We start from the raw sequence: 16,725 nt of genomic DNA, 5'->3' as shown, positions 1-16,725 counted from the left end.
CCTCTACAGCATCAGTCCTTAAACTAACTTTCAAAAATCCTGAAGATAGGACCCTCCTCTATGTTTCTGAAAACTGAAATAGCTCAAGAGACAGTCTATAAGTTGGCATGGTAACCTCCACCTACTTACCAGTTTTTGGTAAATATAGTGGTAAGAAATGTGTATAATTTTAATTTTCAGCTCTTAGTCAAAAAATTACTTGGTTAGTTTGTTTCTCTTTTAAATAAATTAGCTATTTTCTTTCCCCCTCCCTCTCTCTCTCTTTTTCTAGCTCTTCCTTCAGTTCTTTTGTTCTATTACAAACTAAATGAGCGGCATTTCACTTTTTGCTACACTCATGACTATTTATATTTATAATAACATTCCTTTCTTTCCAAAGACAAAAGTCATAGTCAGTGGCAGTGCCATTGTGTCAATGACAGTGCAGGCCTATCTGTGAATCTCCCTTTCCTGTGTTAACTAAATAGCACTTCATTGATGTGGAAAGTCCTTCTGTATATGTGTTGCTTTTATTGGTTAATGAATAAAGAAGCTGTTTTGACCTTTGATAGGGTAGAGTAGAGCTAGGTGGGGAAGTCTGAACTGAATTCTGGGAGGGTGAAGGCAGAGTCAGGGAGACATCTGAAGGAAAGACAAAAACCACCAGCCAAAACCTTGCTGGTAGGGCACTAGCCTCATGGTAAAATATAAAATAATAGAAATGGGTTAATTTAAAAGATAAATGAGAGCTAGAAATATGCATAAGGTAATAGGCCAAGCAGTGTTGTAATTAATATAGTTTCTGTGTGATTTTTTTAGTTCTGGGCAGCTGGGAACAAACAAGCAGCCTTCCTATAACACTTCATTAAAGTAAAATTAGCTTTTCCTTGAAGAACACACTTAACATATTTTAAAGACGTGAATTATTTCTTGTAAAAAAAACATACCCTTGACAAACTGAACTATTCAAAGTCTGGATGATGACGATGATAACAATGCTGTCTGCCTTGTCCATCCTGGCCTGGATAGGACTTAGACATGAATGGTTTCTGACTCTAGAACTAAATCATCAAGCCCCATCACACTTCACTAACAAGCATTCCTTTCCCTTTTCAGATTCAGCCTCAAAAATCCTGCATGCGATTCTGAGATTGACTCAAATGCACACCCCTCCCCAGAGAATGATCAACTTCACAAATTTATATATAACAAAGTCAATGGAGATTCCTTTTATAGCCACTGAGTAACGTTTTACTTAGAGCAGAAATCAGGTTTAGAGGCTAGGAATCCAGGCTCACAGGGAGCTTCATTCTAATCAGCATGAATCAAAATGAGCACAGCTTTGAGAGAGGTAACACAGTGAGCCTTTGGGGAGAACATTCTAGATAACTCACTCCCTTTGAGGTGCTAAAAGGAACATTTGCCCACAGCCCACTGGTATGTCATGGTAACCTACAGTAATACAGGGTGACAAGTGACACAGAAAGAACAGGCCTGAGTCTGCAAGAGCTGGATTTGAGGCTCAGCAGCTCACTTGTGTCCTTGGCCAAATTTCAATATTCTTAGAGGGCGGTCTCACAGTAACAGCAAATAACAGAGAGAAAGGGAAGTGCTATATACATAAAACATATTCCATGTAAATAACTTACACATTGAATATACATATAAATATACGTATTACGATGCATAGTTACATAGGTTAGATCCATTAGTCTAACAATATTTTGATAAGAACACAATCCTTTCTTTAAAAATATATTTTAGATTTAAGGAAACTGAGCTCAAAAGACTCAATTGGTTTCCATACCACCAAAAAAATTCCAGCATTAGAATGTAAATTAACATCTTTCCAAAGGCAGATGTCCTTAATAATAGATACTAAGACATTATCATAGGCTTGATATAAATTTGCCTTCCACTGAGTATGCTATCAATACTAATCTCAGAAGTACCTGCATGTCTGTTATTCCAGTGGAACTGGTTAGGCATAAAAGTAACCCAAAGCCTTGAGAACATACCATTTTAGCATATTTTTAATACTAAATTAGAATTCCTCATTTTGGCACAGTCTTCCCTAGATTGTAGGACTAGACACCTCTCCCCCTCACCCATTTCTCTCTCTCTCTCTCTCTCTCTCTCTCTCTCTCTCTCTCTCTCTCTTTCTCTCTCTCTCTCTCTGTGTGGTATAGTGTGATTATGTGTGTATATGTATCCACACACTCTTGCTTGGTGTGGTTGACAATGGCTGGGTTCATTCATTGCCCTCCACTGTATTTTCTCAGATAAATTCTCTCAGTGAACTTCCAGCTTACCATTGTAGCTAAGTCAGAAGCCAGAAGCCCCCAGGCATCCACCTGCCTGTCTCATTTCCCCAGTGTTGGAGCCGCAGGAGTATGCTGCCATACTTTTATACCTGGAAGAGGATGTGAACTCAAGTTCTCATGCCTCTGTAGCAAACGCTTTTCCCATGAGCCATCTCACCAGCCCTCCAACTCTCTCTGTGCGCTGGAACCTCGCTGTGCTTCTGCATTCATGAGTAATTTAAATCTATGGTTGTTTCTCATTCTTTCGTCATGATAAAACCCAACACATCACATAACAGTTTCTTAAACCGTGCTTCTCAGAACAAAACCTGAAATAGTTGCAGCAACCAAGGTCCTCCCAAGGCAGTGGCATCTATCAAAGCAAGAGAAAAGCTGTGACCACTAGCTACAGAGCTATACAGCACAGGAGAACAAAAAAAAAATAGAAAAAGGGAATATTTAGAACTAAAATAACAGACCCAAGCACAGAGCAGTTTATTTTTAAAAATTAATAAATTGCAAAATAATTAAAAAAGACTAAAAATAAAAAAAGCAAGGAGATTAAAAAAAAGAAAGAAAAAGGAAAAGACACATGGATAGTTGGGAGAGAGGGAAAGATAGAAATAGATACATAGGGAGGGATGGAGAAAGCCGGGACAGAGAGGGACACACGGGGGCAGGGGTTAATACCTTACAGACCAATCATTTAACCCAAAGATTATTTCAAAGGCCCAGGATCCTCTAAGACAGAGTAGGAAGGCCTGATGCACTTAGCACTGAGTGGTAACTAAGAATCATGGTGTAACAGAGACAGTCAAGGACTACAGAGGAATCCTCGCTGTAAATTGATTAGCTGACTGATGGGAAGATGTGACTAACTCCTGCTTTCCCTGGACTCCCTCCCGTCGTTTGCTCTGCCTTGGTGTGTTCAGATCGGAAAGGAAACGTTACGCCTTACTCCACAGGCACCTGTTGGGAAGGATGCCTGCCATTATCTGAAAAATAGAGCAAAACAAAACAATAACAACATCAGCAGCAAAAACTAAAGTTCAGCAATCATCTTCCAATTGCCAAGAGCTGTGCGAAGTGATGGAAAGTCTTGGAAGCAAAGGAAATACCAGCTTTGAACTCAGCATGCTTAGCATTCCAATGTTGGTTTACCGAGGTCAACAGCAAGAACAGTCCAGCATTTTTATCAGTGAATTCATTCTTCTGAGTGCTGAGTGCATCTATGCATAACATGATGTATGTTACGATGCCCACAGTCACATTCTACATGGTTATGAAATATTAGTGAAACCATTTCCTAAAGAAAGACGGTGGAAATGAGGCTGTTAAGAAGATTTCTTGAAGGCTTTGATGAATTGTTTCTTTTTTTATCAAGTAAGTAAGCCGAACATCGTCAGTAACTGCATTATTTATCTCCATTATTTATCAGTGTTTGGAGCTTAGAGCCAATGACAAAGAATCAAACATGAACTCACAGGAGATGACTCCTGATGGAATATCCACACAAGGATCAGGTATGAATTCTTGAAATATTGCACTTAGAAGTTTTGTTTAAGAAACAGACAAGAGAAAGTGAAATTTCAAGAGCCATGGTCAATGGTGCTGTTCTGGAATACCCAGCGAGGTCTCCTGACAAAGGGTGCCCATGAGTATCAACATCAAACATGCTGAGCTCTGTGAAGCCGTGCACTTAACAGGCGTCCCCATCTTATATCACCACCTTCCTGAAGTTGTGAACCTCAGGAAAATCCCCCAGCACAATGGGCAGAGGGTATCACACAGCATTGAGAGCTCTGCATGCGACCCCGCCTCTCAGATGTTTGCGGTAGTTACCGTGAACTAGCTAGCATGAGTGAACACGGGCATGTGCAGGACTGTTTGCACTTATTCCCCGACTCAAGTCCCGTCCACTTGCACAAACTACACACTATGAACCCTCAAGGTGAAGCCCCCCATCCCTGTTTAAGTTTATTTTGATAAACACTGATTGTCATTCTGCAGCTTTCGGGATCCAGACCCGCCCACCTCCAGAGCACGCTCCAGGTATGGAGTCATCAGGACCAGGCTTCTGCCGCTTTACTAATATGCAGTCTGGTTTATACTTCAGTTTGGTCCCCTGCTCTGACCCCCTGAGTTATTGCCTTAAGCACTGTTACCCAGACTTGTCCTCCATGATCCTATTTCAGTATGAGCTAAACCTTGAAGCCTTTTCTACCTCAACTTTCCCTTTTCCTTTAAAAAGTAACCAACTATTAACTGACAAACAGAAAACTCCCTGACTCAATCAATGCAGCTTCTTTAAAGCTCCCAGCTTCCTTTGGAGGCTGGAATGATGTAGAGTGGTTAGGAGCACACACTGCTCTTCCAGAGGACTCAGATTCAGGTCCCAGCACCCATATGGCAGCTTACAATTGTAACTCCAGTTCCAGGGATTCCAATGCCCTCTTCTGTCTTCTGAGGGCCCCAGGAATACAAGTGACACACAGATAAACGTGCAGGCAAAACACCCACACACTTAAAATAAAATTGAGACCTCCTGCTTCCCAAATACTGGTCCTGACCGCCCAGAGGAAAGCAGGTTTTCATACAAATGCAGACTCCAATAAACCTTGGGAAGGCTGCATTACTTCAGGATACACTCATGTAGGAACACAGTATCTTCATTGTACCCATGCGTGAAAGGGTTTTAAGTATGTCATTCTTTAGTAACCCTGTCACAGATGTTCAGCATCTGGATCTAAGACATTTCTATGAACACCAGAGTGTGCCACACTGATCAAATTAGTGGTTTTACCTGAGATTTAGAGGTTGCCCCTCAGAATTTGACCTCCCACCCGAGATTTCCTTTCCTTCATGTCAGCTACTAGGTCTGAATCTGCTCAACCCAAGACAGCACCACAAATGGTCTGCAGCACACTTGGGTGTTGCCTCCCTCAAATGGAAAAAGGAACAGCCCCCGAGGGATGACGTCATTCTCTGTCCACAAAGATGCAGCTTCATAAATCAACAGCTGTTCTGCTTCTTCTGGATTTTGCGGATTGAGCTCTTTTTATTAAAATTTGTTTTAAATAAAATATAATTACATTAATGTCCCCCTTCCCTGGTCCCTTCCAACCTCTCCGATTCTCCTTCCCGCTGTCTCTCAAATCAATAGCCTCTTTTCAATTATTGTTATTACATGTATGTGTGTATACATATCTTAAACACAACATGTCAACTCCCTTGAGGGTGCCTTGTGAATATATGATTTCAGGGCTGGCAACTAAGCACTTAGCAGGTTCATCCCTGGGAGAGGTTATTTCCCCTTCCCTCAGCAGTCGTTAGATACTTGTAGTGCTTTTTCTAGGGGGTGAGACCCCCTGAGATGTCTCCATCCAGTGTTATTCAGGTCTTGTTTAATGAGCCATATTGTTAGGATGCCATGGCCACAGCTTCCCTGTTGTTGGGAGGAGAGAGCAGGTGACCTGGTTCTCTGGCTCTTTCAGTCTATCTAGTCCCTTTTTGATGATGTCATACAGGAGCTATAACGGTCAGGGCTATGCGGCAGAGTTCAGGGTTTTAAACACAACACAGAGGCTACAAAGTACATTTCATAAGACATTGAAAATGTCTCGCCTTCTTTTTAAATGATAGTTTAAAGTTTATCCCACAAGTAATATCAAAACAAACAAAAATGAACTCCTGGTTCGAAACTCAAGCACTACTGAAAAAAAAATTCTATTTGAAATGAAATGAGTGATGGAGAGAAAAATTTCCTAGTATAAAAACATTGAGTTGTTCATCATAGAGCAGAGCCTGAATCCCAGAATCCCAGCAAGCTAGGGGGTTGTGAACACAAATCTTGCCCAAACTACCAACTCTCCACGACATGACTTTGTAATACGCTAAATAGGTACCCGTCCTTTACAAGCGGTGGTTCTCAACCTGTGTGCCTCGACCCGTTTGTGGGTCAAATATCAAATATCTTGCATGCTACAGGCCACAACATTACACAGTAATTGCTCAGCCATTTTTTCGTGAGTGACATATCAGAACCAAAGGATCTGGTAAAGGTTAAACCAAAAGGCAAGGCTTTTTGATGTTATTGCTTTGTGAATAAGTAGCTGTCCTTTGCTGTAGATCGTTTGCTGTAGCTAACTCCCTTTCTGCTACATATTTGGGAATTAATTCCTTAGTTCAGAACAGTTTCCCAGTGCCAGGTCTTGTTCCTCTCTCCTAGGTAAACACAGAGATCTGCCTTTCTATGATTATCTTTATCAGCAGGCATTTGGTCAGAGTTTAGGGTCCAGGCAAAGAACATCCTTCTAAGATACTCACAGATCTCCAAGGACATAGAATTACTGCCTGCCCAAGCTGCTGCTCTGGTTTTACCCCACAACCAAATGGCTGATAACAGCATAGTCTGGAACTGATAATTTAGAGGCCTGAGTCTCTTCTTTGCTTAGAGAAGTAAGTATAACTCCAGACCTAGGCCCATTAGAAACTGCAGGGTCTGGTTTATATGTTATCTGATTAAGGATTATCAGCTTCTCCCTGACTGTTTACTTAGGTTGCCTAGTTACCTGGTATCCTCCATGCATACTGGAAGGAAAGAAGTGGTGCGCTGATTTAAACAATCTGGACCCTCTTCATAATTTTACTAGAAACAAACCTTTTAGCTCTTTACTAACCACCTAAAAATGTAGCATAGAAATCCCCCTCTAGAATTTCCTGATGATTTAATCCCTTTCTTAACTAACTTTCCCATTAAACGTGACATATACTAGCCACTTGCATGTATCTCTCTCTCTCTCTCTTTGTGTGTGTGTGTGTGTGTGTGTGTGTGTGTGTGTGTGTGAAAACCCTTATCTGTTTTTCTATGGGGCAAAAGAATTCCAATCCTGGAACCTGCTAAGGCTGGAGAATTTCTGGTTTTAAGGGTATATATGACTGGAAACATTTGTCATGGGTAGAACTAGGGATGATGGAGAAGAAAAGGCAAGAGAGAGCAAGGGAGAATTGTTAGAAATGAGAAAGAAGAGAAGGAAGAAGAATAAAGAAACATGGATGGATGCTTCCTGTTGTGAGTAGATTTTTACTCCTCAGATCTTTACCTTTAGATTTCCAGCCCTCCTTTAGCTATCTGTGGTGTCTTTAATTGTACCCTGTAAGGGAGTCTTAAAGGCTAAAAAATTTTAGACTACCATTATCTGCATATCAGATATTATTATTATTATTATTGCATTACTATTCATAACAGTAGCGAAATTACAGTTACAAAGCAGCAATGGAATCATTTTATGGTAGGGGTCACCACAACATGAGGACCTGTATTAAGGGGCTGAATCCTTAGGAAGGTTGAGAAGCACTGCTTTAAAGGTCACGGAATACTGAGTATCCCTGTATAATAAATGTATCTGCAAGCTGCAGAAGGCACTCCCGAGAAGCAAGCCCGGGCTTTTCCAGGCTCATGTTAATCCTTGCCTCTCATGAGACCCAGTTTTCTTTATTCTGCCTTAAGATTTTTTTTTTTTTAATCCTCTCCATGATCGCTGGCTAGCGTTCAGGGTCAAGCAATGAATGACAACCACAGCATTCAGCAGGGGATGAACCGCTGGAGAGAGCTTCAAAAGACATCCTGCGACCTTCCAACGCACAGTCTGCATGGTGGGGTCAACAGGAGCAGGGACAAATTTTCCACCCGCTTCTGCCTCCTGCCCATGTGCGATTAGCCCTTTTTTATCTCTCAGTTTTCAGGCCCCAACCTCTAATTGCTTCCCAGAGTGGAAGCTTTTTCCAGATAGAAGCAGGCTTTCCACAGCTGTTCTTTCAAATGGATGATTATAACCCTTACCGAAGCTCACATACTTCAGAGAGAATTCCCCTTTAGAGAGATGATTGATCCCCGGTTAGCAGCAGAGGGCTTACAGTGCTTTGAGAGCCCTCTGCCGCATCCCCCCCCCCCTTCTTTTCCTCTTCAGTTCTCTTGGCTGTTTATACTCTCACCACGCACCATGACTGAGAAACTGCCCAACACAAACACGATTAGCATCCTTTCTTATGATGAAACATCTCCACCATTTCCCCCGAGTAAGAAACAGAGGGTGCTGAACATGCTATCTGCAGAAAGACAAGCCAAGGGTGGAGGACAATGCCAACCACGAGGCTAGACATCCCTTGACTTCCAAGCCCATGTCACATCTACTTTGTTAACTTTAAATATTTTACTTTTACTGTTTCAAATTGGCATGCAGCAAAATGGGTTTCCATATGGGATTTTCATTTATATATCACTTTGTTTGACCCTCTCCCAACTTTTCCCTCTAAATACACAAATTTAGAATCAAGCATTAACAAAAACAAGTTTAGAGATGTCTTTTTAATATGCATAAAGGTCTCTTTCCTAACTGTTGCTTTAGATGAGCTACGAAAGCATTCCCTGTTCGTATAGAAAGAAGGCAGTTTTTATTAGATTTATCTCCATTTGGTGATGCAGGGTTTAGCTTTCTGCTGCTTTGATGAGAACAAAGCACTTGGATGCCCCTACAAGGAACCCTAATAAAAAAAGTCCTAGGCATGCATATTTAAACAAGAAATGAGATTAGAAAAACTTATATTATCGCCTGCTCTGGCAAAACATGCTCCCCGAGGCAACTTTCTAAGTAATGCGATATATTTTATAAAACCAGGGAAACATTTTATTGCATTTTTGAAACAGCTTTAAGTATTTTTAAAGAAAACTATCATGGGACTGATTTGTAAATTATTTTTACTCAACTAGCCTTTCAGACAAGCAAAGTCAAAGTGTTCGCTCTGGCCTTTAAAAGGAGCTAGATTAAGCCGGGCAGTGGTGGCTTACGCCTTTAAATCCAGCACTCAGGAGGCAGAGGCAGGTGGATCTCTGTGAGTTTAAGGCCAGCCTGGTCTATAGAGCAAGTTCTAGGATAGTCAGGGCTATATAGAGAAATCCTGTCTTGAAAACAAAAACAACAGCAAAACAAAACAAGAAAGAAACTGATTACGTGGGTAGCCCTTGCTCTCCCTCTTTCTTCTCCCATAAAGACTTTTATTTCTTGCAACTGGGACAAATAACACTTTGTCTATAATCTTTACAAGGCTTAGGATCAGAATCAAGATGTGGGCAGGGTGAACAGTGCTGTCTGAAAGCAACTGTTACTTAGTGAACGATGAACTTCACTGACTTTGTTCATTTAAATTTCTCTTTTCTCTCCATGTCTTTGAGAGCTGAAATTGCCACCACTAAAATTATGGAAAGCAAATGCATTGAAGTATTTTGGTATTTTAAACCCATTGAAAGTTCAGGAAACAGTGGCTAGTATTACTGAGGGTTAGAACTACACAAAATTCAATCCCACAGTTACTTTGAAGCAGGCATCATTATTTTTATTCCTACTTATTGGAATAAGAAACAGGTTCTGGTGAGAAGAGGTAGGCCTGCTGTTTGAAACATGCAGTCAAGTTGAGACTCATGGCCACAATTACACACTACTGGAAGCCCCAACAACCCCCACTTAACTCTGTTGAATTATTTGAATTCTGTCCCAGAATTTATCCACACACTATCTTTCCAATGCCACTCCATCCCCCTCTTTTTTTCATGACAGAAAGAAAATCAGCAGTTCATGCCTCAATCTCAGTATTCTGTCCACGTAGAATTAGAATAAAAATCCAGTAGCAATAATTTCTGGTAGAGGCAGAAGAATTTTTATACTTTAATACTTTTTTTTTTTTTTTTTTTTTGCTTATTCAAAACAGGGTTTCTCTGTAGCTTTGGTGCCTGTCCTGGAACTAGCTCTTGAAGACCAGGCTGGCCTCGAACTCACAGAGATCCACCTGCCTCTGCTTTCTGATTGTTGGGTTCAAAGGTATGTACCTCCACCCCCTGGCTTTAATTTAATAAGTTTTATTATCTTTTAGAATAAAATACATACTTCAATATCAAGTATGCATAAAGCAAACTTTCTGGGAGTTTTAATGTGAACAACAGTAATACACAGTCTGAAATGCATTTTACTCCAAAGAACTAGAGAAATACCAAACAAGAGCACTTCCCTCTTCTGTCACTCACAGGTGATATTGGTAAGGAACTTAGTCTCTGACATTTAGCTTTCTGTGCCCCGGATGCATTATCAATTGTATTTCCTGAAGAATTAGTAGCCAGCCAGTACACAGTCAGGTGTTCTATTGCTTTGAGGCAATGTAAATGTTTTACATTTTAAAAGGCATGCTTAGATTTCTTTGGTCATTTTACTATCCCACCAACTTTGCATTCAACCCAGCTATGTCTTTTTATCTTTTCCTTCTTTTTTTTTTTAGTTATTTTCAGTTAATGAATTATTTTGGTGATGTTCTAAGACAAGAGGGTAAAGGCAGATACAGGAGTTTGTAACTTGGCCAGTGGTCATCTCACTGTATTGAGAATCTGATCCCAGCATTGAACGTTTTTCTATTGTTTTTCTTGTCACCCAGGGAACAAAGGCCAGGCCATGTGGATTAACTATAGGGGAACCTCTTCTGACATGTGGTGAAGAGGGTTCAGACCAGGGCGGAAGGTCTGGCAAGGGTAGCAATGTGTGGCTGTGAAGTCTCTGCTCCAAGCTACCCTCTTAGACTGTCTTCAGTGAAAATCCCCAGCCCTTCAATGGACCTAGAAGAAGAGTGGGAGGAAGGAGCCTACAAACCTTCTTTTTTCAAGTCTTCTCAACAAAGGCTTCTGCGGAGACACAGAACCGACTAAAATGACAGTTGGTAGGTGCTGGGAAAGAAGGACTCATTTTTGAGGGCATGACTACTAGTCGGTTGGTTGCCCATGTTCCAGTGAATGGCCCCACATACATACAGCACTAATTGTACTTCCGGGGGGATTAAATTTCCTTTAATAAAGAAGAGGGCATGATGTCGGAAGAGGACATGTTGTGAGGGGGGTTCAGGGAGGCTTGGGTGAAGTAGGAGGACTGGAATTAGATATGAGCATATGTCATTGTATACATGCATGGAATTCTAAAGGAATACATTTTAAAAATAAAAATAAGTTAAAAAGGACAGTGACCTATTTAACTAGTGAATTTTTCAAAAAGGGACACTATTCTGTTTGGCAAACATTCATACACAGATGTTAGCAATGTGAGCCAGTACATCTTTTTAGCAATATAATCAATTCAAAATGATTGGTAAGAACATATTCCAGGTGATCTTGTAGCATCTCCTCTATGCGGTGAAATAAAGACATTCTTGTTGCAGTGTAGGAAAAACTGTAAACCATGGTTTTCTACAGTAGCCTTATTCTTATTTTTTTTTCAAATGGATTTATTTGAAGTAAGTATCTGTCCTTGGAAGTTTTATGTCAACTTGGCAAAAGCTAGAGTCATTTAAGAGGAGAAAACCTCAAACGCCTCCATAATACCAGGCTATAGGCAGGTTTGTAGTATATCTCCTTAGTGATTGATGAGGGAGGGCCCAGTCCATTGTAGGTGGTGCCATTGCTGGGCATGTGGCCCTGGGTTCTATAATAAAGCAGCCTGAGCAAGTCATGAAGAGCAAGTCAATAAGCAGGAGCCCTCCAGGGCCTCTGCATCAGCTCCTGCCTCCAAGTTAAAGCTCCTACCTGACTTCCTTCGGAAACTCTTTCCCCTACAAATTGCTCTCGGTCATAGCATTCTGTGATAGCAATAGAAGCCCCAACTGAGAAAAAAATGCAAAGGCTTGTGTTTCTGTGAAGGTCTGAAATAAAAATGCATCAATGTAGTCAAAAGCAGAGCCCAGGATAATGGCTTAGCAGGTAAGTGAGCCTGCTGCTAAGCCTAAGGCCTTGAATTTTATCCCTGGATTTTCCAGTGGGAAAGGACAGTACAAATTCTTACAAGTTGTCCCCCGAGTTCCCCCACGCAGGTTCTGTGGCATATGTGCACTGCCTTAGCACACATGCTAGCATTAAATAAATTACATATGCATTCATATTATATATACATATGTGTGTGTATATAACGTTCAAAGGTGGTTATCAACTTGCTCCTGTGGTCATGACGACGATCTACACAGAAAGAAATGCTGTGTGAGTTTTAGAAGATGACTTACCCTCCTTTAATATAGTCCAGGAAGGAGACTTCTGTTTCCACCAAGAAAGACAGTAAGGTTACCTAGAGAGGGATAGGGGGAGGGGAAGATAGAGCAGAAGAGAGAGCATGGGGGGGAGGGAGCGAGGGAGGGAGGGAGGGAGACAGAGACGGATGGAGAGATGGAGGGAGGGAGGAAGACACACACAGAAAGAGAGAGAGAGAGAGAGAGAGAGAGAGAGAGAGAGAGAGAGAGAGAGAGAGAGAATCTGAATTACTTGTCAGTATTGCCTGCAATCCCAGCGTGGACATGGACAGTTTTCTACTAAAGAGAATATATTATTCCCTAACATTTTAAAATAACAAAAGACATTATTATTTATTAAAGCCTGTAGGACGCACATTTGAGGTTATCAGAAGGAAAGGGATGAAAGGCAGCCTTCACTATCTGACTCTCCTCCGTGACTGTGAAGAACAGTGTGGAAGTCACCTGCAGGGACCCTGTGCTGCTTCCCACTGTACATTAGATTAGGACAGACAGAAGAGCTGGAGAGCAGTAACAGCCACATGTGGACTCGCCAAGGTGAGCTCTGCAAGAAATGGCCATTTCTGCCACTGGACTCCCATAAGGTCATCTGGTATTTGACCCATTACATTATGATTAATGCAAAACTTTAAAAGAAAATGAAGAAAACTTAAGGCTTTGTTTCTTCTGAGTAAAGTTAATTTTAGGAAAAATTACTTAGTTTTTTTTTTTTAATCTGAAAGTAGAACACTCTTGATTTTCTCCATCTTTTGATTGCCATTGCCCTTGCCCTGTGACCCAGGCCTGACCTCCCCCAGCATCCCCAGGACTGATATTTGAGATTCCATCAGTGAGAGTACTGGCCTCCTAGGTCAGGCTTAGGAATCACTGAGAAATACAGTCCTGAGCTTGGCCTTGGCTGGATTCACTGCACCGAATTCCTCTGAATAGAGAGGTCAGCACAGCCCCTCAGCCTCCCTTGGCCGAAACCAGCAGAGCCCAGGCAAGGCCTCCGACTCTATTCTCCAGAACCATGGTCCTAGAAGACAGTGCTTCCTGCCCACGCCATTGTTGTGAGTTGCTAAGTGACGTAAATCTCTTTCTGAGATTATCTCAGTACCCTGCAAACTGTTAAGTCTGTTATGTCGTTTCTGATCTGTGTCTTTAACCAATATTGTTAAAAATGACTTACAGTTCCTGAATTGGTATATTTCTTCTTTTTTCCTTTCTTTTTGGGGTTCACCACCTTGAAAAGCAAATCAAACAATTAAAACGTCAGCTTCCCCCAGATTAAAAACACACGTGTTCCAGCATGCTACGTTCACTTCCTGCACAATCTCAGGACAGCGCCTTTACGGTAACTCTTGGGTAATCAGTTAGCCAAGTTCCTGCTAAAATCTCCAAACAAGTCCCTTGTTCCTGTAGCTTTCATTCACTTTGTTTAGATTACCTAGGATCATGCACATACTTTATGAAGACCTGTTTTTGTTTATGCACATTTGTGAGAGAATGGGAATGATTGTGTGAGTGTGTGTTTGTATATGCGAGTGTGTTTGTGGCTGTCTGCCACATGCATGGACGTGCTGTGGGCAAAGCTGCCCCTTCAAGCTGAACCTCCTGCATGCCTGATCAGAACATCACTGAGAGTGGAGAGGTGGTATGACAAGGCCAGAGAGTGCAGAGGTTCCTCATCTTGTGTTCTTGCTGAGGCCTTTTCAGGTTGAACTGGAATTCAAACTCCTTGATGGAAAATCCCGAGGAAAATTACCCCATTGTATTCTAAGACCCAAGGCCAAGATGCCCCAGCTAACTTGACTTCTGGGAAAGTGCTTGCTTCTTTGAAGATCCCTGTTGCTGCTTAGTAAGACAGCAGGCATTTGCAGGCAAGATGTAGTTCTTGTCCTAAAAAAAGCCTTTCCTCTGGACACTTGTGGCTACCCCTGGTCGCTGAATACTTAAGTGTAGTCCCAACTGGCTGGAATAAGGACTTTCAATTGGCTATACCCTGTGTCTGAGAAGTCGTCTCTGGTGCGCTCCACAAAATGGTTGAAATGTTGCAAATCCAGAGCCCAATTGTTTTGAGCTGTCTTTAATCCTCTCAACAGATGTTTGTTGGCCTTCACTGAACCTGACAGCTTTGTGGACACTTGGTGAATCAGTGTGGTTTGATTAAACAATGGTATGTATAAACAAGGCACTATTTATCCTTTGTGATCTTAACGTCTCAGACCCCCACCTTCCAGCAACCACAAAACAAAGCATCCCGCTGACAGTGTCTAAGGCTTACAATAAAGATGTTTTCCACTTGCCTGTGTCCCATGTCTCTGATGCTTCCACCAAGATATTTTTTTTTACTGTGCACTCAAACTTAATTTTTAGTAATAGCATATTGTTTTGGGAAACTGAATTTACTACTGTTCACTGAGCCAACCTGCAACACTGTTGTTTTTTTGCATATTGTAGGAGATCCAACTCCATGCAATCAATAAATAAACCCTTTATTTATAGAATCTTATACAAAAATTATTTAATATTAATATCAGGTCTACTAACTTATTCTTTTTTAAGTCTTCATTTATGACTTTCTCTGTTATTATAAAATCTTCATGAAACGTCATCCACTTTAGAACATAGAACCTGGGGAAAGCTGAATCTTTGTTCCCGGGCCATAGTCACTTAGATCTGGCTCCAGAATTTTGAGGTGAGAAAAGGGCCTCTGCAATGAGAGCGCTCTAAGAGACAGGAAGAGGGCATTGGGTGCCTTGGAGCTGGAATTACAGGCATTTGAGGGTGCAGAGAATGAAACTGAGTTCCCTTGGAGTAGCAGCAAGTGCTCTGGACCACTGAGCCCTCTCGCCAGTGTCAGACACGTCATCTGGATTAAACGAGGCCTTCAAGATCAAAGTATCTAAATAATAATAAATTCCTTGAAAAGAATCATAAACTGCTACCCGGCGGTGGTAGCAGATACTTGAAAAAAGATGAGAGAGGAGGATTGTGATATTGAGGCCAGTCTGGGTTACAAAAGAGGAGAGATACCACTGTCCCCACTAAAAAGGAAGAAAGGGAGGGAGTGAAAAAGGATAGAAAAAAGAAGGAAGGAAAAGGTTGCTAGAGAAAATACCTAACTTACTCTTTATTAAAACTTAACAGCAAAAATCACCTAATGAGACATACCAACACAGCTATTGTTTATAATGTTATAATCACACATACAGGCACGACACAGTAGCTGGTAGGGAAAGTCTTGGGGATATACTACAGAGGGCAATAAGTAGGGCTGAAAACTGTAGCAAAACCACAGTAAAGAAGCAACGAAAGAAAAGAAGCCATTCCCCATTTGGCTTCATACAACAAAGATATAACGCTCAGGCCAGGTTGCAGAAAAAGATCCGAAACCATCCCCCACCTGGGATTCATCCTAGAAACACATCATATGTGAGAAAAGCCTCAATGTACAAGCAGGGGTGGCTGGAGCTGAGAAAAGAAGAAATGTCCTGTAAAGGGTCACACTCTCGGCAGCAACACTTTTGGGCTTTTCTCTCACCTCACTAGTTCAGGCTAACAATATGTTTACTAAAAACCTCTGTTAAGTTTCAAATGAAAAGGTATATAAATATAATTGCAACAAGCAATAATATTCAAAATCTCATCTGTATGATTATAAAATGTCCTCATACATACTGAGTAAAGTCCTTCAGTGTGACTGCTTCTGAGCCACCCACGGTCCCATCATCAACCCCTTACCAATTCTCTGTAAGTAAGTACAGTAACTCTTTGGTCCTGCTATTGAACCGTGATGAAATTAAACTTTGGTTTGTCATTAGAACCAGATAAAGAGGAAATAGACATTGCTCACTCTCCCCTCCCATGGAGAGATAACTCCAAAAGCAGAGAGAAAATTCATTGTTAATGCTATTATGTCTCATTGTATTAAGAACAAAAAAATATCAAAAGATGTAAGTTGTTTAAGTAAAGAAGAATTTATGTATGAAGATTAAGATAAATGGATATTTACAAAGTGTGAAAAATGAAAAGCTTTTTCAAGTTATTAAGGTCTAAGTAAGTTATATAAAGTATGTAAAGGATGAGACATAAAGATAATACATGGGACTTTAAGGTTTTCAAAACCGGACTCGCTGAACATAGCGGACAATGAGGACTACTGAGAACTCAAGAACAATGGCAATGGGTTCTTTGATCCTACTGCACGTACTGGCTTTGTGGGAGCCTAGGCAGTTTGGATGCTCACCTTACTAGACCTGGGTGGAGGTGGGTGGTCCTTGGACTTCCCACAGGGCAGGGAACCCTGATTGCTCTTTGGACTGACGAGGGAGGGGGGACTTGATCGGGGGAG

The 16,725-nt window shown here is 41.3% G+C and overlaps 1 protein-coding gene across 1 annotated transcript in view; it reads right to left on the bottom strand.

The window, feature by feature from the left end:
* Cpne8 (copine 8) overlaps window positions 1-16,725 on the bottom strand; it is a 190,175-nt gene that overhangs the window by 36,237 nt on the left and 137,213 nt on the right. Inside the window, 2 exon segments of the mRNA XM_050127964.1 lie at window positions 12,366-12,427; window positions 13,561-13,614. Coding sequence (XP_049983921.1) covers window positions 12,366-12,427; window positions 13,561-13,614 — 116 coding nt within the window.

Source organism: Alexandromys fortis, unplaced genomic scaffold (assembly GCF_014885135.2).
Source record: "Alexandromys fortis isolate MF-2015 unplaced genomic scaffold, M_Fortis_MF-2015_v1.1 scaffold_28, whole genome shotgun sequence".
In the NCBI taxonomy this organism is placed as follows: domain Eukaryota; kingdom Metazoa; phylum Chordata; class Mammalia; order Rodentia; family Cricetidae; genus Alexandromys; species Alexandromys fortis.
This window is presented reverse-complemented; position numbering and strand designations above follow the sequence as displayed.